This window comes from Geospiza fortis, unplaced genomic scaffold (genome assembly GCF_000277835.1).
Source record: "Geospiza fortis unplaced genomic scaffold, GeoFor_1.0 scaffold909, whole genome shotgun sequence".
NCBI classification, from domain to species: Eukaryota; Metazoa; Chordata; class Aves; order Passeriformes; family Thraupidae; genus Geospiza; species Geospiza fortis.
The window spans coordinates 78022-103054 of NW_005054520.1; the positions used below are offsets into that span (position 1 = coordinate 78022).

Below are 25033 nucleotides of genomic sequence, written 5' to 3' on the forward strand. Positions count from 1 at the left end.
CGGTCACACCAGCGTGGTTTGTTACCTTCTAGATTACCCAAACAACTTGCTTTCTGCTCCTCCACCTGATGCCACTCAGCTGACCCCACCATCCCATGACCTCAACAGGGTAAGGTTCCAGGGCTCATGGTCTGCAGGGCTTTTTTGCACTTGCTTACTCAAGAGTTTAAAGGTGAGAGAAGAGTCAGTCGTGTCCTATCATAAACTGTAGGTGAGCACACTTGAAATTACTTAGAGCTGCAAATCTGTTCTATTCCTTACGCATCAGATAGTTGACAGTCTGTTTGGTGTGCTGTAGTGGAATTAAGATGATGGAGGTAAACTGATTTTTACTTTTGGGGAAGACTTTTTTGAACGTTATGATGTAGTGCTCTCATCATTCTTACTGTTCTCTAAGTATTGCTGGAAAAAACCTCTGAAGGTGGACAAAACCAGCAAGTGCAAAGATCTGCTTAAATGACACTCTACAGAATTGAATTTCTGGTCCATTGTGGCTTGCATTTGCTGTAGTACAGTACAGCACTGTACCAGGTTGAGTATAGTTCTGCAAGTAATTTTTTAGGTTAAAAATACAAAGTATATGGAGATCGCATGATCTGCAGGTGTTAATTACTGAGCTCAGAACAGTAAAAACTATATTGAATGTTGTTAGTCACCATTAAAGTCTACTTTTCTAACAGATTTTGTTTGCCTTCTGTTGAATTGTGACTAGCACAGAGTATGAGAAAAGTAATCTCTTAGTATCCGACGTTTTAGGCTCCTCGAGTACCAGTGCAGGCGCTGCCCATGGTCGTCCCGCCCCAGGAGCCTGACAAACCCCCTGCTAATGTCGCCACAACCCTTCCCATCAGAAACAAAGGTCAGTCCTAGTTCTGCAGCTTATTTTCTAAATATCCTTCCTAGGTAGAAGATAGAGGCTTGCACTTGTAGCAGAGTAGCTCCTATGAAGAGTGTTTATGGATTCAGTCAAGGAAACTGCAATTTTGATTTTTTTTAAATTATTTTTTAAGGATTTGCTTGTCCACCAAGTATCAGTCATCTAAGCCTGTAATCATAAAACATCAAGAAATCTGCCTAAGTAAATATGTTAAAATCTCTAGTCTGACACACTGAACTAATGCAGAATGTTACTCAGAAGTCTATAGAAATTGGATAATGGAAGTTGCAAAACCCATGTTAATTTCCATATCACAGTTGATTTGATAACTTGTGTTTCCTTAGGGTAGTAGTCTGGGAGTGGGTTTGACTAATTGGATTGAAGGCGGAATTTCTTGTGCAGTAAAATCTTTAGTCTGATGTGGCTCAGGTCCTCCTAGGACTAAATTTCCATCTATTTTGCTCTCGCCATTTTGACACTTAATGCTTTCTGTACTTAAGAATTCTCGTCAAAAACCAATTTTTATCAAGCATCAGCAGTAGCAAATACAGGCGTGCATGTCCTAAAATTAATCCTGTGTGTACACTTGTATTGTTCTGGAGATACAGCGAGGATGGCTGGAAGAAACTGGGCACCTCCACTGCCTCAGATCCTGAGTTTTGAGTTGCCTTTCGCCCTTCAAAATTAACCGATTGTTGCTTCTCCACCTGGTATGGCAGAGCATGTCAGCTGTGTTACTGGGGACTTCTGCATAAAACACCAGTTGGATTAGTCCATCGCTTGTTCTTGCAGGAAGGCTGAAATACTTGCCTTGCCTGGACAGAGAGCTGAGCTTTGACACAGGCAAAATCGTGTCTGCTATGGATAAAACCTGGTGGCTAAAGACACCCTGTTAGGTCCTAAATGTAAATGTAAATGACAGTCCTGGGTTCTGGCACTCTTTGTCACCTGAGCAAAGCTGGATACCTGGAGTGAAAGGATGCCTAGTTGTAGAGAGCCTAGCATTTGTTAAAGCCTACCAAGTCAGTCGCAAAGCCGGCAGCCTAGTCCCAGTCCTAGAGGTGGTTTTGTGTCCCTTGGGCTGCACTTTCAGGGCTGTAAGTGTTTGTTTATGTCCCAACACCATACCAGACGCAGAACACCAAGTAAAGAGGCAGCATATCCTTGCTTTTTGTTCCCAGTTTCCGTGTAGCAGCACTCGGCAGCAGCGGCTCGAGACAATCGCTTCCTTTGGCAAAAGCGTGCCGATTGCTGGAGCAGCCCTGTCACCGTAGCACAGGGCTCTGTGGGGTGCATGTGCACTGGTGTGGCCTGTTAAATTGCAGTCTGACTGCTGGGTACCCGTTGGCAGGTGTCCTTGGAGGGCCTTGGGGACACGCTGACCTCCCGCGGGTGCCGTGCCACACAGCGGCCCAGCAGTAGCTCTGTAATGAGGATGCCGTTGGTATGCACTTCCATTGCTTCTGAGGGGGTTTCTTTTTCACACAGCTGCTTCTAAACAAAAGTCCAGCAGTCATTTGCCAACAAACAACCAGGATGTACAGGGTTACATCACCAATCAGTCTCCAGAGAGCATTGTAGAAGAGGCTCAGGGCAAGTTGACAGAGCTGGAGCAGAGGATAAAAGAAGCCATAGAGAAGAACGCTCAGCTGCAGTCCCTGGAATTGGCACACGCTGACCAGCTCACCAAAGAGAAGATTGAGGAGCTGAACAAAACAAGAGAGGAGCAAATTCAGAAGAAACAAAAGATTTTGGAGGAACTGCAGAAAGTGGAGCGAGAGTTACAGCTGAAAACTCAGCAGCAGCTAAAAAAGCAATATCTAGAGGTAAAAGCGCAAAGAATTCAGCTCCAGCAGCAGCAGCAGCAACAGTCTTGCCAGCATCTGGGACTACTGACTCCCGTTGGGGTAGGAGAACAACTCTCAGAGGGAGACTATGCACGATTGCAGCAAGTGGACCCCATCTTGCTCAAAGATGACCCTCAGCAAGCTGCTGCGCAGACGGGTTTTGCACCAGTTCAGCCTCTGGCCATGCCACAAGCTTTGCCTCTGGCAGCAGGTTCCTTACCTCCAGGGTCCATCGCAAATCTTACAGAACTGCAAGGTGTTATAGTTGGACAGCCAGTGTTGGGCCAAGCACAACTAGCAGGGCTGGGGCAAGGAATACTGACAGAAACACAGCAAGGGTTAATGGTAGCCAGCCCTGCTCAGACGCTCAATGACACGCTGGATGACATCATGGCAGGTGGGTTTACATTGTTATGAGCAGGTATAATATTTGCTTGACCAGTCGAGGGTATGTCCACTTCTTTTTATATGTGTGTGTGTGTGTGTGTGTTTGTGTATTCCCACGAGCTCTACCGCAAGCACCAGTCATCCTCTGATCCCTGTCTCAAGGAGTTGGGAAAAGTAGCTTTTAACTTTTCAGTTTGCAGGGTGAACTGAGCCATGCCTGTTGGTCAGGTTGGTATGGTGGAGTGGCATTTTTAACTCGTCGTAGTTTGGGGAAGGGTGTATTAAAGTTCGTGTGGCAGTTCTATTTTGGCCTGATGGTAGCTCAGGAGTAGCACCATGATGGTGCTGGGTAGTGCATTGGGCTAGCTGAGAGCTGACTTGCAGTAGTCTGAGCAGCTGCAGCGCCACAACTAGCCTGTAAAATGTGAGGGACCCGTGGGTTTATCTTCAGAAAAAGAGCTGCTCCGCTTGGCCTTATGTAGTCTACTTATTGGAAGCTTTTATTTCGGCTTGGGAAAAAAAAAGGTGATAATCCTATGACTTTCTGAAATGTCTCCTCATAAAAATGGCTGCCAGCAGAAAGCATGTTTAGCCTTACCAAACTCTTGTCATTGCTTCAGAGAATTCTCTGCCCGTTGGCATGAATGCTCTAAGGCCTTAAGCAGTAAAACAGAAGAATGAAGCAGGTTTTAAATGTGGGTTGTCACTGTTGTTTTAGTTTACACCTCACTCAGTTGTGCTTCATCTGAACCCTTTCCATGCTAAAGCAGTCATTGAAAGACCCCGTAGCTGAACACAGGTGAACTGGTAGGAGACAGTCTTAAAAAAAGGTCATTTGATGAAAAGGTACCAGATGCTCTTGGTTAAGCTGATGCACTGTCATTTTTACAAGTGCTGTCCATCTGAACAAGTCTGCTTTGCAAAGCTGTTAGCATGAGGAATGTGCCAGAGGAAGGCAGGTCTCAGAGAAGGTGTTAGCCCAGAGCTGGTCCTGCATGTACTGCCAGAATTGGAGCACAGTAGTAGTACAGAGTCATGGAAGGTGTGGTAACTGATTAAAACTACCAGGTGCTGATTTTTTTAAAGCACTTGGAACACCACTTTTGAGGTGAAACACCTGATGAGTGACCTTGTGTCCAGGCAAAGCTTCATTAAAGGTGACAAAAACTTCTTTGCTGGAAATCTTGTGTTAGAATTGAAGCATAGGTGTAAAGATTGGAAGTAGATGAAAACACAAATGTAGGCATGAAAAAGTAGATAAAATGACATATAGCATGCACTGACAGTAACAGTTTCTCTCATGGAACTGCTGGGGTGCAGGACAACATGAATTTAAAAGCTGGGATGTTTGCAGTTGTTGGTAACTTACAAAGAATCTGTGCAATGCACTTGAGTTGTGTTTAAATACAAGTTGATCCTGGAGTTAGGACTTTTGGGACTGTGTTTAGCTGCATGTCACATCCTGAGCAGGTGTGATTCCAGGTTACCTGCTGCATACCTGAATGCCTGTGTGTGCCTTTTTGGGCAGTCAGGTATTTCCAGTGGGAATTGGAAGGAATGTTCTGGTTCTGCTCAGCCCCACTTGTTAGTAGTGCGTGCACACATGCAGTTGGGAAGGAAGTCTGAATTCATTTTCTGTCAAGTGCCTGATTATAGGGTGTTTTTTTTTAGCAAGAAGAGACATGGGCCTGAGTACAGAACTTCAGTGCTAGCCTGTAGTGAGTCCACAAATCACAGTTTAATGTGGAGCTGAAATGGGCTCAGTGTAACACACAACATTTAAGTAGCCACTAAATATCTGGTCAATAGCTCCATGTACTGCTTTAAAAGAAGCTTCTAGAGTATTCTTAGAGATGTAAATTCTTGTTTCAGAGATGCCTTGAGTTTAGTTCCATTGCAGAGCTGTGTTTGCAGCACCAGTTGCAGAAACAAAGCTTCACCTTGACTGTGCAAACTTGATTTAATGTGCATCTCTGTGCTTTATTAGTTGAAAACAATGGCTAAGTAGTAAATAATAGTTAATTTTTTCCTTTGGGCTCCTTTATGATCCTGCTGGAGTTGAGGACAAGCAAAAGGTTTGCTCTTCAGCTTCAGATGTCAGGCAAGTTTTTGCTTGCTATGTGGCTCATAAAAAGAAGTATTTTTTAGGGTTAGTTGTGTAAGGCTTGTATGGAAACATTGCATCTGTTAAATGGTGTGGTAAAGATCTAGGGAGAAAAATCACCTTGTTTTTAATAGCAAGCTTTTTACAAAGTAGGAACCATTCCAAGGATTGTGTCCAGTCACAGAGCTTTGCAAAGAACTTCAGGAATCTTGAAGCTCTTGATAAAATGCATTCCTGGAAGCCACCTTGTGGGATGAGTCAGTTGGAAACGCAGCTGTCTGAATTAAAATGTCAGAAAGCAAGCCGTAAGCTTTTCACAGAGACTCAATACTGAAAAAAAACCCCAACAGTAGAGTGCCAGCATCCCAGGAAAATCAGGTTGTGTCCCACTTGGGGCCTGAGCAGGAGCTGGTTTCACATGGGGCTGACCTGCCTTAGGCTGCCTTGCACACTGTTAACTAATAACCACCAGGACTGCAGGTGTGCAGTGGTTCTCGGGCTCTATCCAAGGAGCCCTTCTTGCACAGCAGCAGCCCAGTGTTGGTGTTGGAATTCAGAACATAACCTGCACTGTTACAGTCCAAGATATGTTCTGCATCTCAAGTGCTCTAGAGTGATTTTAATCCTCTGTGGCACCAACATGGTTTGTAATAACTGAGGTACTACAGAGGAATTGGGGACAGAGAAGGAGCTGATGTGGAACAAGCCTGTAGAGCTGGCTTGAAACCAGCTGGAAAAAGCTGAGATGTCTCATACATTTCTTGTAAAGTATTTTTTTATCCTGTCCCTCATCTTGCCTCATTGCTGTGTAATGTGGAACAGTTTTTATCTGTCTGCTGTTGACAGTGCATGAGACGAGGAATCAGTGCATAAGACCAATGCTGTGCTCACAACAGGACAGCACTTGTGGGACATGTGATGGCCACATGAGAAGTGGGATTACAAGGGCATGTCACTCTGGTGAGGCCAGTGGGCATGGGGGAGGAGGTAGCTGCTCTGAGGGTGTCCTCTCTTCATCCAAGCTAAGAGAGAGTTGAGGTATGGACAGAAGAAAATCAAGATGAAGAGCAGGTCTGTTCCAAATATCAGTAAGCACAAAACTGATTGTCTGCTAGCCCAGCAAATGTCCAGGACTGGAACTGGAGTAGTCAAATGGTGCTTGGTGATGTCTTCTGACCAAGAAGCTTGATGAAGGTGTAGGTGCTCCTGTACCAAGTCTTGTATACACTAAGTGTTCCAGTAGTGACCTAACTTGGAAGACTTGGTTATCCCAGGCATGAAATAAGGATGTTTCCATGGTGAGGTACAGACTTGAGTTCACTTTGCCACTAGGCCATTAGAGTAGGGCAGGGAGCAGAGTGCAGAGATAAGTATTTGTGTCAGTGTGTTTAGCATGTAGAATCAAGTTGGTTACTCCTCTCAGTGCTCCAGACTGCTCTGAAAACCTTTTGGGTTATTGAAAGCTTTGAATATTTTAGTTTGGGCGCCATAAAAATTCTGTTCATCACCCTTGGCGTGTTCATTAGAAATTTGAACTCCACACAGGTGATGTTGAAATAAATATAATCAAAGTGATTACCCATAAAAGTGGATATTGTGTCCCAGTGAATTGTGCTGTAGGTATCTGAACTAAATTTGTGAATTATTGCTGGAGTACATGCTTTTCTTTTTTGGGTTGGTTTGTTTTGTATTTTGGGGGTGGGGGGGGCAGTAATTGGGGTTTTTTGTTGTTTTTTCTCCCCTCACTACAAATGTAAAAAGTAGACTTTATCTGAACTGAGACCTTCTTAACTGACTTGATTTTTTTTGGTTTACCTGAGAATTTACTAATGTCTCCTCTAATAGAGAAGATGCTTCCCAGTCTCCTTTTGGAGATTTGAGCAGGAATTCTTAGAAGCTGTTTAAAACATGTGCAGTTTTTGACCTTATGTCAGAATACTTTGGCACATCTTCAGTATGTTAATTTTAATCCATACCTAGTGTGATTTGTGAGATAACTTTTCAAAAGGCACTCAGAGATCTAGATCAAGGGGCTTGGAATTCTGAATTCTGACTTCGGTAGGAAATTTTGTATAGGAAGTCCGGAAATTAAATTAGTTCTGGATGTAAAATACAGCTGCCTTGCAGAGATGGGAGCACACAACTGGGCCTGTTAGGATACAGGTTTTGTGGTATCAGTTGGAAACTGTTCCATTTTGCAGTTTAAAGTGCTTTTGTCAGCTGGACAGAAGTGTGTGGTGCTTCACCTTCTCCTTTGCTGTTACACCTGAGAAGCAGCTGGAGAAACACTGGAGAAGTGACAGGGAAAAACCAGTGAGTTCTTCTGAGGAAAAGTAGGAAAAAGGGTGTTGAGGTTTGCTGTGTACTCCTGAACATGCCATGCACAGAATGAACCTCAGGGAGCGTGGCAGTCGGTGCTATCTGTGTCGTGTCCATACACTGTTATCCCTGTCAGTGGTGTTACCTCTGCTTAGCTAACACCTGGACCAAACTCTCTGCAGCCTGCTGTTCCAAAGCTTCCACTTCTCTGGTTTCAGCAAACTCTGCCATGTGAGCATCCTGCCCTGTTGCTTTTTTGTTATGTTTATGGACGGGTGGGGGTGAAGGCTGGACAGACTTCTACATGAAAACATTTAAACTGTTTTAAGAAAAATTGCATAGGTACCCGTTGGTTGAACTTGGTCTTAGCCCTGCTTCCAAAGGTATGGAGCTTCAGGTCCAAATTATGGCTGAGTTGTTGTAGGAAAGATCTTTGGGTTTTAAAAAAACCCAAAAAACTTTCAGTGGGCTTTTAGAAAACATGTCAGTCTGATACTTAATTCTTTCTTTGATTGAATGCAGTAAACCATTTTCATAGTTCAGATTCTAAGAGTTAAAGGATCAAAGGCTGGGCTCAATGTGTGGAATACATATATTTGTGGAAAACAACAGTTTTTGAGGAGTTCCATCTGTCGGTGGGAATTCATCCCACTGTCCCTTTATTGTCACATTACATTGGCAAGTGTTTTGCTTTGACTAAGTGTGGTTCTTCTGTCCAACAGCAGTGAGTGGAAGAGCATCTGCAATGTCAAACACTCCTACCCACAGCATTGCAACCTCAGTGTCCCAACCTCAGACGCCGACTCCGAGTCCCATCATTTCTCCTTCAGCCATGCTGCCCATCTACCCTGCTATAGACATCGATGCCCAGGTGAGCCTGCCACTCCCACAGATGCACCAAGCTGCTTTTTCCTGCATCCTGAATAATTCACTGGTGACAAAGAGCTCTGCTGTATAATGGATTGGGGTCTGGGGACTGGATTTGCTGCTTTTGGAAAGGCAGAGCAACGCCCCCGAGAGTCACAACCCACTTTCCTCTGTGCTCACACCGAACAAAAAAAAGGTTTCTGAATGACTAAACACTTGCATTTCTTATTCCTGTGTTGTCAGTGGCATTATGAGAAACAGCAGAGTTGCCTGCTGACAGAAATTAAATGTTTTCTGGCCTGGTATCCTAAGACAAAAATAATCCTTAAAGCATTGCGCACAGAGTTTTCAGTTGTGCTTCCAGGTTGTTCGCCAGAGATCACGGATGTATGAAAGTCTTGAAAGTAATAATTGCGGTGATTTTTTTTTTTAGCAAGAGGAAATAATTCAAGCTCTCATTTCCACTAAGGGAAAAGCTTTTCTGTATGAAAATAATCGTTAAAAAGGCAGCTTTATGTTGACTTGGAGCTAGCTGGCCATCAGCAAAAAGCATACACATACTGACTGGCATATATCTATGCACAGCTCTGGGCTATACATAACATGACTGAGATTGGGCAGCATGGAGCAGAGCAAAGGCATGAGATCATTGGGGAGAAAAGGAGAGAAACTTCTGGAAAATCAGCCCTTGCTACTTAGGTGCTTGTGGCACTTGGCTTGGATTGTGCCCTGATAAAGCCTTTGGCTTGAGTGCCAACCATTAAAGACAGAATTCTTACCTTCATTATACCATGTAAAGGTCACAGTAAAGCAGTGGTAAAGAAGTTAATCTGGTTAGCAGAGCACAGATGACAGCTCAGTTCTTGAAGAATCTCAGTTCTTGTCAGGATTTCTTCTTAAACCTCCCAGCAGAGCTGCCTTGAGAGGTAGAATCCTGTCATGAACTTGCACACAGCTGTCAAGGGGGGCATCCATAAACATGCCCTTAGCTTGTTGAAGCTTTTCCTTTGGCATGGGTACAGTTATGTTTTGGCTATAACAGGGGCTGTACTTGAAAACACAAGTATTTATCTTGTGTGTATGTCTGTTTGGTTTAGACTGAGAGTAACCATGACACAGCCTTGACGCTGGCTTGTGCTGGTGGCCATGAAGAACTGGTACAAACCCTGCTGGAGAGAGGAGCTAACATTGAACACAGGGACAAGAAAGGTGGGTGTCTCACCATGGCAGTATGAACCCTGTCTGCTTTGCCTGTGTGTCCCGCTAAATAAATCCCCAGTAAACCTACACTTGATGTGAAACCTTCAGGCTTGCTCTTCTGGTGCTGTAACTTGTGTCATGTTTTCTGTTTCAGGGTTTACTCCGCTCATTTTGGCTGCTACAGCTGGCCATGTGGGGGTTGTGGAAATCTTACTGGATAATGGAGCTGATATTGAAGCCCAGTCTGAGAGAACCAAGGACACTCCCTTGTCTTTGGCTTGTTCAGGAGGGAGGCAAGAGGTGAAGTAAACCTTACATCTTGAGATGCAGTGTGTGAATGACATACTGTGTCAGTGCAGTACAAGAATCTTCCAGAAAAGATGGAGTCACACAGGTTGTGTGTTTAAAAAATGTGCAAAGAGCTTCATATTTTCCAATTTATACATTACCACATGTCTCATCTGGACTGCTTTTGCTCTTTTGATAACTGGACTGGTGCTGTGCAGGTGTCCTCATGAATGCAGTCATTAGTGCCCCATTATGGGACTTTTATCAGCATAATTAAATGTAGATATGAAAGTGAATGCTATCATGAGTATTCTTGCTGAGAATCAGGAGTTAGGCACAAATGGGTTACATATATGAGCATTATAGTTTTTGGGGAAAGAAATGGGAAAAAGCTGGGCTTTGGATGGCAGAGATGATGTCAGAACACCCTCCTGACCAAATTTTGGGTTTGACAGTGTATTTCTTCTGTGATTTCATGGGAAAACATTCTGATTGAGAATTGTGCAGATCTGGTCTAAACTTTTTTAATGCTTGAAACCTGAAAGTGAGGCAAATGTAATATTGCACTGGAAGTGACACCATGGGTTTTCACCTCAGTGTACACTGTGATTTTAAGTTGCTAGACAGTTCAGTTTCTGGTCATGTCCTCTGCAGGAGAGGACAAAAAGCAGGAGTACTTTGTACTCCATATTGAAACTGAATCTCTGGGTCTGGCTCGCTTTAAAGATGACTGAAATAATCATGAGGAGATCGGCTTTTTCTTACTCTGCTGTTGAATTTGGTAGATTCATGAGCAGCCATGATAGATTTATTTTTTGAAGGAAGTTTTACAGTGGCTTTGGGGACACAGGTGTGGCCTCTTGAAGGAAAGGGGTATAGCAAAGCAACTGGTTAAAGCACCTTTCTTACCATTGACGTCTTTCAACAGAACATTTAGGTCTAAAAAGCATTTGTGTTGGCTAGATTTGCAAGTTTGGGAGCAAACCAGATGTTGTGTGTTGAAACCCTGCAGGTGGTGGAGTTGCTGCTAGCTCGAGGGGCAAACAAGGAGCACAGGAATGTGTCTGATTACACACCTCTGAGCCTCGCCGCCTCGGGTGGCTACGTGAACATTATCAAGATTCTGCTGAATGCTGGGGCAGAAATCAATTCCAGGCAAGTTCCCTTCACAGCCATTATCTCGTGTGCTTGGTTGTGAGTTATGTGAGGAAAGTGTGTGTGTTTTCCCTGTGTAGTTTTCTCTCTGTGTGTGCATTTATGCCGTGCTTTTGCATCTGTTGGGAGGTAGAAAACAGCTCAGGTGTGAGCTGCAGGGGTACAAGGAAAGGGCCAAGCAACAGGGTGTAAGTCATAAGCATACCTCATAAGAGATGCCCTTCAATTTGAAGCCATCAAAAAGTAAAAGTGGAGTCTCTAAAGTAGAAACACTTGTCCTAAACCATACTTGCTGTGGAGAATCTTTTGTAGGTTCAGTAGAAGCTGGTATGCAGCTGATTTTTCAATGTGTGAATTCTCTGCTTCCATTAGTTTATTATAGTCACATTTCTGAAATGACCTTTTATACAGTTGTGGTTCTTTCTTTCTTCTCTTTCAGAACTGGTAGCAAATTGGGCATTTCTCCCTTGATGCTGGCAGCCATGAATGGGCACACGGCTGCTGTCAAGCTGTTACTGGACATGGGCTCTGATATAAATGCCCAGATCGAGACCAACAGGAATACAGCTCTGACTCTGGCCTGTTTCCAGGGAAGAACTGAGGTGGTCAGCCTGCTGCTTGATAGAAAAGCTAACGTGGAGCACAGAGCCAAGGTAAAGAGCAAACAGCTGGAGGGGGCTCCAGAGGGAGGTGCTCGTAAGTCATCGTGTCTGCATTGGTACCTGATTTTCTTGCCTTTGTGCAAGTCAACTTCTCTAGTTCAGTTCCCCAGTCTAGTTAACTGAACTGAACCAGATATCATATAGAAAAAAAATGGCTGCATTTAAGGGGTAAGATTTTAGTGGTTGCAAAGCTCATCAAAAAATGTGTTTCTTCAAATAAGTGTTGATTCATCTTGAGGTGCTTACAAGCATAAGGACAGTAACCCATGGTGTTTGTGAGTCAGATAAACACTGTGTCTCAGGTAAGCCACTCTCCCCCACTAATGGCTTCTGTCTGCTTGTCCCAGACTGGTCTCACTCCGCTGATGGAAGCAGCCTCTGGGGGATATGCAGAGGTGGGCAGGGTCCTGCTGGACAAAGGCGCAGATGTCAACGCTCCCCCAGTCCCTTCATCCAGAGACACAGCTTTAACCATTGCAGCAGACAAGGGGCACTACAAGTTCTGTGAGCTCCTCATTAGCAGGTATGGTGTTGGTATGTGAGCAGCTTAAAGGGAAGCCTGGCTGTGTTTAGGCTCCATTGTCCCAATGTACAATCATATTTCCAAATAGCCAGCAGGGGGTCAGGAAATAGGAAAGGTTCTGTGTGTCTGTTGACTGCTATCACATAATTTAATTTATCCCAAGGACTCAAATGAAGTTTTTCTTGGGATCAGAGTGCTTCCTGTTGCCTAAATGCAGGGTTTTGATGGCATGTGTTTGGTTTGTAGGGGAGCTCACATCGATGTGCGGAACAAGAAGGGTAATACTCCCCTGTGGCTGGCAGCTAATGGGGGGCATCTTGATGTGGTCCAGCTGCTGGTCCAGGCTGGAGCTGACGTGGATGCAGCTGATAACAGGAAAATAACTCCTCTCATGGCAGCCTTCCGAAAGGTAGGTGGTGGAGTTCAGCTTGGCTCTTAGCTTGGATTGTCCTGTTCATCCCTACATAGCTGTTAGAAATAGAACATACTGACAGAAGCTACATATTTAATAATATCTCAGTTAATTTGAATATTTGGCATTGAATCTTCAGAAACAGGTACATGTGTCACCTGTGTAATGCCTGTGTTCAATTCTAATTGCAATTTGCTTTATAGGCAGTGTAGTGAGTCTGGTTCTTGTGTGTGTGAGGGGTGAAATTTGCAGTGTTTCTGAGTGATAGAAATGGGGGGAAATAGGATTGGTTCCTTAAGTGAGAGAGGGTGAGGACTTTGGTCAAAAAAAGTGCAGTTCAGCCTGATTTGAGTCTACAGATGATTTCTGTTAGTAAGGGAGTGTAGTTGAGGTGTTGCAGTACTGGAAACATTGCAGATGACTGTAGAATCCTGTAGCTGTTAAGCTGTTAGACATGGGCATCTGAAAACTGCCCTAAAAATGCAGAATTTTTTCAAGTACTTCTGGAGTAAGGGCAGCCCAATGAGAGGTAATTACTTGCCTTCTCTGGTGGCAGAAATGTGCCTCACTAGTTCGGAAGGTGAGAAAGATTTCAGAAAAAGCATTGAGAGTTTTACGTGGTGAGGAGTTGGAAATCAATATTTTGCAAGGAGTGCTGGGCTGAAGTGTTTTTCAGTAAGCCAGAGGCAGCTGGTCTGATGGAAAGGGCTGTCCTTGCACTGTGTTTTGCAGGGCCATGTGAAAGTGGTGCGTTACCTGGTGAAAGAGGTGAACCAGTTCCCCTCAGACTCGGAGTGCATGAGATACATTGCAACCATCACTGATAAGGTAAGCTGGGGGCAAGGAAACACTTGACAAGGAACAGTACTGTGTCTCAGCCTCAGAGACAGTGATCTGACCTCTCTTCAGCTCATTGGCCACTAGCTTTCAGCCACGGCATGAGTCCCATTGGAGTTTTTGAGGAAAAGCAGCAGGAAATGAGAACACTGGCACTTTGTTCTCAATGCACTTTGTCATTTCAGGAGATGCTGAAGAAGTGCCACCTGTGCATGGAGTCAATTGTTCAAGCCAAAGATAGACAGGCTGCAGAGGCCAACAAAAATGCAAGCATTCTTCTAGAGGAACTGGACTTGGAGAAGGCAAGTGGAAAGAGTTGCAGCTGGGAATATTTCTCTCTTAAAATTCCTATTTCATGTTCCTTCAAGATGATAAGGTTGTTAAAATAGTTATTGGGGTACAGCAGTGTGTGTAATGACCACAATTGGAGTGTCCAGAGCTGAGCATCTTGCTGTTCAGGTCATCTTTGGACTTTGCTGTTATTCAGAGACATTGGATCAGGAAATGCCAATATAACTATTTCCTCTGTACCAAAAGAAGGATTTCTGAATATGATTTGTCAAAAAAAAAAAAAGAATGTGGCATTTTCTAGTCACACTCATATGGATTTTATGTCTAACCAAATTGGGTGTCCTAAATATTAAAAAAAACTAATTAATTTACTGAAAACCATGGCACTGTAGTAGAAACAAAACAGAAAAATCAAAGGAAATAAAAAGCATTTGGATTTCTTGAAATGCATGGGACATCTTGTAATGCTGTTCCTTGTGCTTAACTTGTAGTTAAGGGAAGAAAGCAGGAGGCTGGCTCTGGCTGCCAAAAGAGAGAAGAGAAAAGAGAAAAGGAGGAAGAAAAAAGAAGAACAAAGGCGAAAACTAGAAGAAATAGAAGCAAAAAATAAAGAGAATTTCGAACTCCAAGCTGCTCAGGAGAAGGAGAAGTTAAAAGCTGAAGGTGATTACTGCAATTATTCCAAGAAAAGAATGAAATTCGGTATGAGCTGGTATGACATCTGTAATAGATTTATGGATGTCTCATAGTCAAGGGTTTTGTGTGTTTCTTGGAGCTTTGCAAAAAAGTTAGTCCTAAAGTTTTTTGATAGGACAGGCGTGATTTGGAAAGCAAAACACTCCGGTTTCTTCAAACCAGTTCAGTTACTCCTGCTTTTTCTTTCCTCTTCTATCAGATGATCCTGAGGTCCCAATGGAGCCTCCCAGTGCTACCACCACCACCACCATAGGTATATCTGCAACCTGGACAACGTTAGCAGGCTCTCATGGGAAGAGGAATAACACCATCACCACCACAAGCTCCAAGAGGAAAAACAGGAAAAACAAAGTAACCCCTGATAACGTTCAGATTATATTTGATGATCAGCTTCCCATTTCCTATAGCCAGCCTGAGAAGGTGAATGGGGAATCCAAGAGCAGCAGCACTAGTGAGAGTGGTGACAGTGACAATATGAGGATCTCCAGCTGCAGCGATGAGAGCAGCAATAGCAACAGCAGCCACAAGAGTGACAATCATTCCTCCACAGCTGTCACCAACACACAGAGCAACAAAAAGCAACCGTCGGTGCTCGTCACTTGTCCAAAGGATGAGAGGAAAGCAGTGCCTGGCAAGTCATCCATCAAGTGAGTTCCTGTGACCACAAATGCAAAGTGCAAGTCATCCTTTCTTTCTCCCCCACATAATGACAGCATTTAATTCCTTTTGCAGGTTGTCTGAAGTTATTAATGAAGTGACAAGTAATTCCTTGTCTACTTGCACAAAATCCGCTCCTTCTCCCCTTTCTTCTCCAAATGGAAAGCTAACCATTGCTAGTCCTAAACGTGGTCAGAAAAGGGAAGAAGGCTGGAAGGAAGTCGTGAGAAGGTAAGCAAAATAATTCCCCTTATTCCCTTTGGTGCTGTCTTTGTGTGGCTTCCTTGGAGTTACTGAATGGCCTTCTTAGTGGGTTTGAGCTGCTGCTGCCTAAGTTGAATTAGAAAATACAGTGTTCTTTTGACCAGCCTGCCCACAGCTTCTTGCTATGCAAGTGTTTCCTACTTAATGTTGTTTCTCTTTTTGTGTAGATCCAAGAAGGTTTCTGTCCCATCAACTGTGATTTCCAGAGTTATTGGCAGAGGAGGGTGTAATATCAATGCGATCCGGGAGTGCACGGGAGCACACATAGACATTGACAAACAGAAGGATAAAACTGGAGACCGAATCATCACCATAAGGTGGGTGAGCAGGATCCTGCATTGGCTCTGTCCTGTGGGTATTTTCTCCTTTTAGAAAGTTCGTCTGCATAGGAAAATTAAAGGCTTGATCTGGTTGTTCCTTGGAAGATCCCTTGAAAGCAGGGGAGATGAAAGGGTTGGGGAAACAGTACAAGCACCAGCAGGTACAAAAGACGGCTTGCGAGAAAATAAATGTTGGGATTCTGTGTTTGGGCTTGTTAATACATGGTGAATTATGAAAGAATATGTAGGGAAGCAAGTATTTTATCCATTTGAGTTTTTTGGGATTTGGAGTATTAAACTTGAATTTCTTGAGTAATGGTCTGCAGCAGGACTGTGCTAGGCTCAGTTTTTGCATAGAGAGTTATTTTCCTGTTTGTGTTAGGGTGATAGAAGACAGGCTGGATCCTGTGTGGGAGGGCTTTGGGTATAATGTGTGTAAATGCTTTGGATGCACTTTTCCCTGTCCTTCCTTTCTGTAGGGGTGGCACAGAATCAACCAGACAGGCCACGCAGTTGATCAATGCTCTGATTAAGGATCCAGACAAGGAAATTGATGAACTTATTCCAAAGAACCGTTTGAAAAGCTCAACTGTAAATTCCAAGATAGGGTCCTCGACACCTGCCACCACTACAGCTGCTAACAGTTCTCTTGTGGGCATCAAAGTGACCACTGTAGCTGCTTCGTCGACATCTCAGACGGCCTCCGCGCTCACCGTGCCTGCAATCTCCTCAGCATCCACTCACAAGAGCATCAAGAACCCTGTGAACAACGTGCGGCCCGGTTTCCAGGTCTCCCTCCCGCTGGCGTATCCTCCTCCGCAGTTTGCACACGCGCTCCTGGCCGCTCAGACGTTCCAGCAGATCCGTCCCCCGCGGCTGCCCATGACGCACTTCGGAGGCACCTTCCCACCAGCCCAGTCCACATGGGGCCCATTCCCTGTCAGGCCACTGAGCCCTGCCCGCGCAACCAACTCGCCCAAACCTCACATGGTGCCTCGCCACAGCAGCCAGAGCAGCGGCGGCGCTCAGGCGAGCGCAGCGAGTTCTTTGACATCGAGCCCCACAGCCACGACGACTTCGGTGGCTTCTACTGTGCCTGGATCTTCGGCGAGCGGCCACCCGAGCTCCCCCTCGGTGAGGAGGCAGCTGTTCGTCACTGTGGTGAAGACGTCCAACGCCACCACCACCACCGTGACGACCACGGCGAGCAACACGAGCACGGCGCCCACCAACACCACGTATCCAACTCCTACTGCCAAAGAACACTACCCCGCATCCTCCCCCTCATCTCCCTCTCCTCCCGCACAGCCGGCGGGCGTCTCCAGGAGCAGTCCTCCCGACTGCGCCATGGCCACCTCTCCCAACAAAGGCGCGCCTCCGTCTGAGCCGGACGCGGGGAGCCCGCCCGCCATGGATGTGGGCGGCTCAACCGGCAGCAGGCAGCCCAATCCTGGGACCAGTGGCTCCTCCGTGCATCCTGCTCATCAGCAGCCCCCGGGAGCTCCTCTGCCGGAGGCCAGGCCCCCTCTCCAGCAACCTCAGGTTCCCGCACCAGATCCTCGCATGGTCGTGCCTCCGAGTTTAGCGGCGACGAGCTCATCTGCTCCGGCGGTTGGCGCAAGCGGCACTCCCATGACCTACCCCGTGTCCCAGCCGGCCATGGGCTCAGCTCAGCCCGCAGCCAAGATGGAAACCCCAGCCATCAGACCACCTGTCCACGGCACCGGCAGCGTCCCCAAGAATCCAGCTCCCGTGCAGAACTCCCCTGTCGCAGTCCTCAATGTTAACCACATCAAAAGGCCCCACAGTGTTCCTTCTTCAGTGCAGCTTCCTTCTACCTTAAGTACACAAAGTGCTTCTCAGAATTCGGCCCACGCGGCGAACAAGCCCATGGGGAACAACTTCAGTGCTACCCTGCCTTTTGGGCCCTTTAGTACATTGTTCGAGAACAGCCCCACGTCTGCTCATGCCTTCTGGGGCGGCTCCGTCGTTTCCTCTCAGACAACACCGGAGTCCATGCTCTCAGCTAAGTCCTCATTTTTGCCAAATTCAGATCCGTTACATCAGTCTGATACTTCCAAAGCCCCGGGTTTTAGGCCACCGTTACAGAGGCCAGCTCCGAGTCCCTCAGGTAAGCCTGTGGCTTGTGTCCATTCCATAGTAATACAGTTCATTCTTGTGTTGTTTAAGCCAAGTGGAGTTCATTTTAAGTGCCCTGTCAAATCTAGTAACTGTTTGGCAGTTGATGGGCTTGATATAAGAGGGTTTTTGCCATTCCAGTCTGTTCCTCTCCCAATAGCTGAGATGATAAAACACTCTTATTTCCACCCCCCGTCCCTACCAGATAGTGATTGTTCCAGTTTGTGATACCTTGTCCTGAGGCTGCAGAAAAATGTGCAGCATCTTCTAAGGGCTAGGGTGGTAAAAAAGTGAACTTGTAACTTACAGGAGGTGTGTTCTCTTAATTACTAAATTTGATCCAAAAAATGTAATTTCCTTGACTGCCTGCATTTTTTAGTAAGACGTTTTGCTTTCTGCCCAAAACAGAAACCAAGGGCTTGTCACAGAACCTGTTACGGAGCTTTCAGAAAGTACAGAGATGGTTTGGACCATCTGTGCCGGTTTTTGTAGGAGCACTGAGATGCTAATAGATTGAGAGATACAGTAGCACTTTCTTTCCCATTTTGTGAACATGATGGTGTTTAATTTTTTCACCTTGATGTGCTAATCAGCATTTTGACTAGGGCCCTGTATGCCCCTAAGATAGAGAAATGCATAAGTCTCAGATCCCTAAGATTTTATTTTTCCCTTTCTTCATCGAAAAGGACATGAAGGGAGCAGTAATTCTTTTATTTGGGATATTCTTGATATAGGTGTGCAGCACAACTGCCACATACTGAACAGACTTGTGGGGTGTGAAGCTTAATGCTCCAGTTGCCTTTGGAAAATTGTAACACATTCCCCTAAAGACGGGTTGGATAAAAGTTTTCCTTTCAATTTCTGTGCTACCAGGGACCTCTTGCTGGAGTGTTGGGAGTTGCAGAAGTCACTTGTGCCCATTTTCTCTCGTAGGTATTGTCAGTATGGATTCTCCCTATGCTTCTGTAACACCTTCTTCTACACACCTGGGGACCTTTGCCTCGAACCTGTCGGGAGGGCAGATCTACGCGCCCGGGACACCGCTGGGCGGCGCGCCTGCAGCTGCTAATTTCAACAGACAGCATTTTTCCCCTCTTAGTTTATTGCCTCCATGTTCATCAGCATCAAATGGTGAGTTCTGGTCAGCAGGGAGCTGCTGAGAAGCTGCTGTATAAATAAAATTTTGTGGCAGAACTGCATAAGGAGTTCCAGGATAAAATCCTTAGAGCAGGTTCTGGTTCCTCCTCTACTTTTGGCCCCTGCAGTTAGGAATTTTTTGGACAGAAAGCAAATAAGCTGTGGAGTGCTGGCTTATTTAGGGAACGTGTTAATCTGTTTTATTGGCAAAAACAATGACAAACCCTGTAGGAGCAGCTGAGGGTCCTCAGCACGGTCGAGATAGACAGAGACGAGAAATCTCTGAAGCTAAGTCGTAGACATGCAGTTTATTGCCAAAGTGTAAGTGCAGAGCCCTGCTGGGAGCTGCCAACTGCAGCTCAGAGCAGGGCTGAGAGAAAAAGAGAGAGAGAGCAAAGAAAGAGCGAAAAAGAGCGAGAGCAGAAGAAGTAAGAAGCAAGAGTAAGAGAAGCTTAGAGCATAGAAGAGTGAGCAAGTGAGAGAGCGAAGTTCCCGTTACAATGCATTAAATCATCTTCTGTGTCGGATATTCTGATTCTCACTAACTAATCTAAGATACAAATCTTATAGCATTTACTTACAGGTTACAAGAATCACTACGTTACTATACTGTGTTACATTTTAAACCCTAAAAACTACTCTTTAGACTCCTCCTGCCAAGCAAGCAGGGTCTGCTTCTGACCCTTAGACTTGCTTGCAAAGAGAAAGTATTGTTTCATCAAAAAAGAAATTACCTTCTCAGCCACACCATTGTTTTCTCGTTGTTCAGTAACTAAGAGATCTCAAAAGTTACTTTCATTTCAATCTCACTTATAGTTTCTATATTCTCAAAATCTTTTGCCAAGCAATCATATTTATAAAGCTTCCCTGTTCCATCTTCACCAACAAAACCCCAGGGAACAAATCAAAAAGAAGAAGAAAAAACAAACCCAACAAAGACATAGGTTTATGCGGGCTTATTTCAGCTCTGTTTCAGGATATAATCCTCAAATCCTCTGTTGCTGATAGGCAGTGATGCTTAGTTAAGGTTTTGTGGTGTGTGTCTTCCAGTGGCTGAACTACCAGGGCATGATAAGCATTTTATATAAGAGGCTTAAGTGGTGGTGAATATCTCTGTGATCTGGGAATAAAATTATCCTGAGGTGGATGAATGTGGCATTAACCAGCTCCCCTTGTCAGTTGTTGGACATGGAGGGCAGGTTTGTGGGGTCTGGCTGCCATCACTAAGTGCTCCTGTTGCTCTCCTTGCAGAATCTCCTGCTCAGTCCGTGTCCTCTGGAGTACGAGCACCCTCTCCCACCCCTTCAGCAGTGTCCTTGGGATCAGAAAAGCCCAGTAACGTTTCTCAGGACAGAAAAGTTCCTGTTCCCATTGGGACTGAACGGTCTGCACGCATTAGACAAACTGGAACGTCGACTCCTTCTGTAATTGGGAGCAACTTGGCTGCTCCAGTGGGCCACAGTGGGATCTGGTCTTTCGAAGGTATAGGTGGCAGTCAAGGTATGTGGTGTTATAGGTGCACTTGAGTTGATCACAGCATTGTGTTTGCCAGGCTTGTCTTCAGCACAGGAGCATGCCAAAGTGAGTGCCTGAAAACACAGAAATGTTCTTTCCAAAGGCTTTGGAACAAGGACTTCTCTTAGCCTTTTTGTCCAATTAATTGTTTTAACAAGGTTTCTGAAGCCCTCGGGGGTTCTGAAATATCCTGACTATGAAGATTTGGTACTCCCAAGTAGGAGCAGGAAAAATAAAAACAGGCCTTCCAGGCATGAACACAGTGAGGAACATTGGATTGAGGAAGAGGGGAAATTGAGGTGTCACAAGATAACTGTCTGGAGTTTCTTGTTGATAAAGAGGTTGTTTGTATGGTAGGAGTTAATATTTAATTTGTAGCCAAGGTAGAACTTTTTGTGCTGAGGATGGTGCTTTTATAAAGTGATAAAATTCCACATTTGGATTTCCTTTATTATTTTCAGCCATCCACCTTCTACTAGCACAAGGCTCTTGGCTCTCCTGGAGTCACATAGAGTCTAGTATTTTGGGTTTTATTAACAATTTCAGTTAGTGATCTTACAGCTTTTCTTACCAAACCTGTCAGGAGTCTTGGATGCAATTTCTGGGAGACCGACTAACTTTTTCCATATTAATTGGGGTTTTTTTTGTGGGATGTTTTATTTTTAATTTCTTTGGGGTTTTTTTGCTTGGGATGGGGGGGTATGGATATTGAGGCTGTGTTGGATGTCCTGTCAGCCTCCTGCACAAAATGGGGTTTGCCATGAGTTCTGCCTGTATTGCTCAAGGCTCCAGTCTGCTCTGGAAAACCTGCAAGGACTGGAACTGCCCCAGTGTTCAGAGCAATCTGTTCTGCTCCTTGACTGAGTCCAGACAGCTGAAGGTTTTAATTGACTGACTGGTCTGGAATTTTTCCCCAAATACAAACTCTTTTTTTACTTCACTGTTGGTCTTTTCCCAGATAAAGCTTTAGAAATTCACTATTTATTTGCCTTGGGTAGCTGTAAAAGTTGTCCTTTGTACCTGTCTTGGCTTTTGGGATGCTGCTTTCTTTCTGCTTCGGTCAATGACTTCAGCATTTTGATTATTAGTTCACATTGGGATTGGCTCTTCTCTACTTGAGTATTGGAGTGCCTCAGAAATGTTTCTGTACCCCTTCTCCAAATACTTTTTTTTTATGTTTTGTGTTGAAAATTGGATTTTTTGAATGTCTGGAGTTTGAACTGTAGCACCAATACCAAGCTGCCTCTGATGAATTCACAGAATTAGGACATGAGCACATATCTGCAGCTGGTCCTTTCCTGGTTTTGGTTTGCACAGATACTTCTGTGTCCCTTAGAATACGAAGTAATTAATGGAAGAATGGTAGTGAAGTAGAGCAAATAGTCTTCATAGTGTACATACCCTCTCCACAGCACCAAAGGCACGAGGAATTGAGGTTTTTGGAGGATCTGAGGTTTTTGGAGGAGGGAGAGTTAGCCCAAATTCCAGCTTTGCTGTTGAAATGGAGGAAAGTTGCAGGGGCAGCGCTCTGGTTGCAGGTAACTGTCCAAACTCCTGGCAGCGGCTCAGAGCTCCTGGCCCTGCAGGTGGCACTCCTGGTGCTGTCCGTCTGTCCATCCATCCGTCCATCCACGCCGTGTGCTCCTGCTCTGTGGAGCGGGTGGGGGCTGAGCTCTGTGGGCTGGCAGGGGCAGGGGTGCTGTAGCTAACGCCGTGTCTCTGTGCTGCTGGCAGACAAAGTGGACTGGTGTCACAGCGGCATGGGCAGCCACATGATCCACAGGCCCATGTCCGACCCAGGCGTCTTCTCGCACCAAGCCATGGAGAGAGACAGCGCAGGCATCGTAGCGCCTTCCGGTACATTCCATCAGCCCGTCCCTGCAGGATACATGGACTTCCCAAAAGTCGGGGTAATGACCTCCTTGGCTCCTTTTTATCCTGCTGGCCATGCAGTGGCATTCATTAAAGCATCCTGTGACTGTTCCTTTCCTTCCCCCCAGGGAATGCCTTTTTCTGTGTATGGGAACGCCATAATTCCTCCTGTAGCCCCCATCACAGATGGTACTGGAGGCCCCATCTTTAACGGGCCTCATGCTGCTGACCCATCTTGGAACTCGCTGATAAAGATGGTTTCAAATTCCACAGAAAACAATGGGCCTCAGACGGTAATTGCTCCGCTTTCTTGCACTGCGTATTTCACTCAAGATGTATCATGATTCTTGTCTGTGCAGTTAGGCTTTGGGAAGACAAATCTTGGGGGAAAAATTTCATAGGAAAAGCCAGTTTATGTGCTGTTAGTTGAGCTTTCCCTTCCCAAGAAGGGGACACAGCAACAGGGCTGCTGCTGGGCTCTGTAGTTGAGGATGTTGTGAGTGCGTTAGGAGCACCCCGAGGAAGGGAGTAAGTAGCTCTTTGCTGCTCTGATCTTGCCTGGCTTGTCCACTGAATATAATTTAGGCAGAGGGATTAATTCCCCATAACCTCTTGTTTTTACTCAGGAACTCATACTATAATGGAACATCAGTAGCTCTGGTTAGATTATATCCTGTGATTGTGTTTAATTGGACAGTGATCTCTGTTACAGTGTTACTAAATAAAGATGTTTCTGGGCTGAATTTGCTTGGGAATGATCCAAGCTGTGGGGAACACTCCCAGCTCTGCTAGGCCATAGGTGTGAAGGAGAGGGGATTTGGCCACAGTTTAGGTATTGCTCTGAGGTGGCTTCTCGTCCCTGCAAGGTGATTTCTGGTTTCATGAGGAAACTTTGTCCCCCAAAGAAAGCTTTACTGTGTTAGACCTGGGATTCCCCAGAGCTGAAGGTGTTAGGGGAAGATGAGGTGGCAGGAATCAAGTTGTTGTTTGTCTGAACTTAGGGTCAAGAAGAGTGCACATCCCTTGCTCTGGGTGTGGAGGGATTTGGGAGCTGGGCTGAGCAATCATTTGCTGCACCCCCAGAGCCCTGTTCATGGTCCTGGCCAGGAGAAGTGTGACCCTGCAGCCCCTGTGGGCTGTGCCCTCCTGGAGCAGGCCGAAGCATGGTGCTAACCTGGGTTTCTCTTGCAGGTGTGGACTGGAACCTGGACACCTCACATGAACAGTGTGCATATGAACCAACTGGGCTGAGTGGGATCAACGTGCTGGCCTTGAGATTCCTTTTATTGCAGAGGAAACCACAATTGGCAGAAACAGTTTATGTGCTCCCAGATCATTCTACTGATGTGCTTGACTGAAGTGTGTAGGCTTTTTGCAGAAGAACTTACTAACTGACCTTTTTCTGTGAACATTGTGACCGCCCATTCCCCACCATCATATGTTTCAACTTAGTTAGACTTTCTTCTTTCCTTTCCTCCTCTTTTTTTTTTTTTTGACATAACTTTCTGTTGAAGCTGTTCTTTGGCTGGTTGGTTTTAGTACTGTAAACTGCTTCTGAGCAAACACAGAAATTTAGCAAAATTATGTAAACTTGATCCTGAAGTTTTAGAATGGCAAATAAATGTACAATTGTTTACATAACAAATGGCTAAGCAGAAAGTAAATTTCAATATGTCAGTTATAGAGGCTCTACTTTATGTAGACTTAAATTAATGTGAGATATGTACCTTCATATTCAGAAATCTGGATGTTTCCTTCATACATTAAACTATTAATAAGCATAACTTTTCTACTTGTGTAATTTAAATAAGTGATAAAAAGAAAAACACCCCAGGCATTATCAGAGGGCCTTTTCCAAATGTGTGTTGGATTTTTTTGAGAAAATATACATTCTGTGTTTGACATTTGAGGAGAGCTTCCTTGCTGAAGGCTCCAGAGGCAGGTCTCTTCCAGAATCAGGCCCATGGAGGTTTATTTGGAAGAGTCCAAGTGGGAATTCCCGTGTACATTGTTAGGAGCTGTCACCTGTGGGCAGAGGCAGCAGGAGATGAAGGAGGGTGGGTCCTGTGAGGCCAGGCTGGGGAGCAGTGACACAGATCCAGTCAGGATCCCTGTACAGCTCCCTTCAAGAGCACTTAAAGGAGATCTACTGCTCAGATTTAGGAAGTATTATTTGGTTTTATTATGGTTCCTCCTTAGAAAACAAAGCAAACACCTTAGCTGGCCACAGAAACTACTGCCTTTTAACTACTGTGGTATTTGAGGTGTCCCCAAACCTTTGGCATACCCAAGGCTATATACCTGTCCTTAGGTGCTGCTCTGAATAAAGGCAAGTTCCTTTTTCCAGCAGTCTGATCTCCTGAAGATCTGGTGCTAGCTAAATGGATCCCAGAGTGAGGAACTGCTTGGAAAAAGGTTTGAAACTCCATCTCACACCTTGATCAGGGTGTGGGTGAGTGCCCTTCCCCTCTGCTGCTAGTCATTTGCTGCCAGCTTTAGTGCTGTTTAGGGTTACTAATTATTAATCCTACTGAGAAATAGCGCTCAGTATTTATTAGCACCATGAATTCCCAGAGTATTTTGTTGACCTGAGAGTTACATCCATGCCTGGGGCAGTAACAGGCCTGATGCCACCCCTGTGGCAGTGGGCTGGGCACGGGAGAT

General features: G+C 45.2%; 1 protein-coding gene across 1 annotated transcript in view; it reads left to right on the forward strand.

The window, feature by feature from the left end:
• The window catches only part of ANKRD17 (ankyrin repeat domain 17), a 35308-nt gene extending 11155 nt beyond the window's left edge, over positions 1 to 24153 (forward strand). Inside the window, exons 13-35 of the mRNA XM_031063647.1 lie at positions 2 to 109; positions 757 to 859; positions 2366 to 3121; positions 8257 to 8405; positions 9499 to 9610; positions 9756 to 9901; positions 10902 to 11044; positions 11484 to 11697; positions 12054 to 12229; positions 12476 to 12638; positions 13374 to 13469; positions 13664 to 13780; positions 14261 to 14471; positions 14665 to 15112; positions 15198 to 15353; positions 15554 to 15703; positions 16186 to 17837; positions 18779 to 18976; positions 20234 to 20482; positions 21910 to 22035; positions 22232 to 22407; positions 22498 to 22662; positions 23561 to 24153. Of these exons, the coding sequence (XP_030919507.1) occupies positions 2 to 109; positions 757 to 859; positions 2366 to 3121; positions 8257 to 8405; positions 9499 to 9610; positions 9756 to 9901; positions 10902 to 11044; positions 11484 to 11697; positions 12054 to 12229; positions 12476 to 12638; positions 13374 to 13469; positions 13664 to 13780; positions 14261 to 14471; positions 14665 to 15112; positions 15198 to 15353; positions 15554 to 15703; positions 16186 to 17837; positions 18779 to 18976; positions 20234 to 20482; positions 21910 to 22035; positions 22232 to 22407; positions 22498 to 22662; positions 23561 to 23620 (5874 nt within the window). The 3' untranslated portion in view covers positions 23621 to 24153. The remainder of the gene's footprint in view (position 1; positions 110 to 756; positions 860 to 2365; positions 3122 to 8256; positions 8406 to 9498; positions 9611 to 9755; positions 9902 to 10901; positions 11045 to 11483; positions 11698 to 12053; positions 12230 to 12475; positions 12639 to 13373; positions 13470 to 13663; positions 13781 to 14260; positions 14472 to 14664; positions 15113 to 15197; positions 15354 to 15553; positions 15704 to 16185; positions 17838 to 18778; positions 18977 to 20233; positions 20483 to 21909; positions 22036 to 22231; positions 22408 to 22497; positions 22663 to 23560) is intronic.
• The last annotated feature ends 880 nt before the right edge of the window (positions 24154 to 25033 follow it).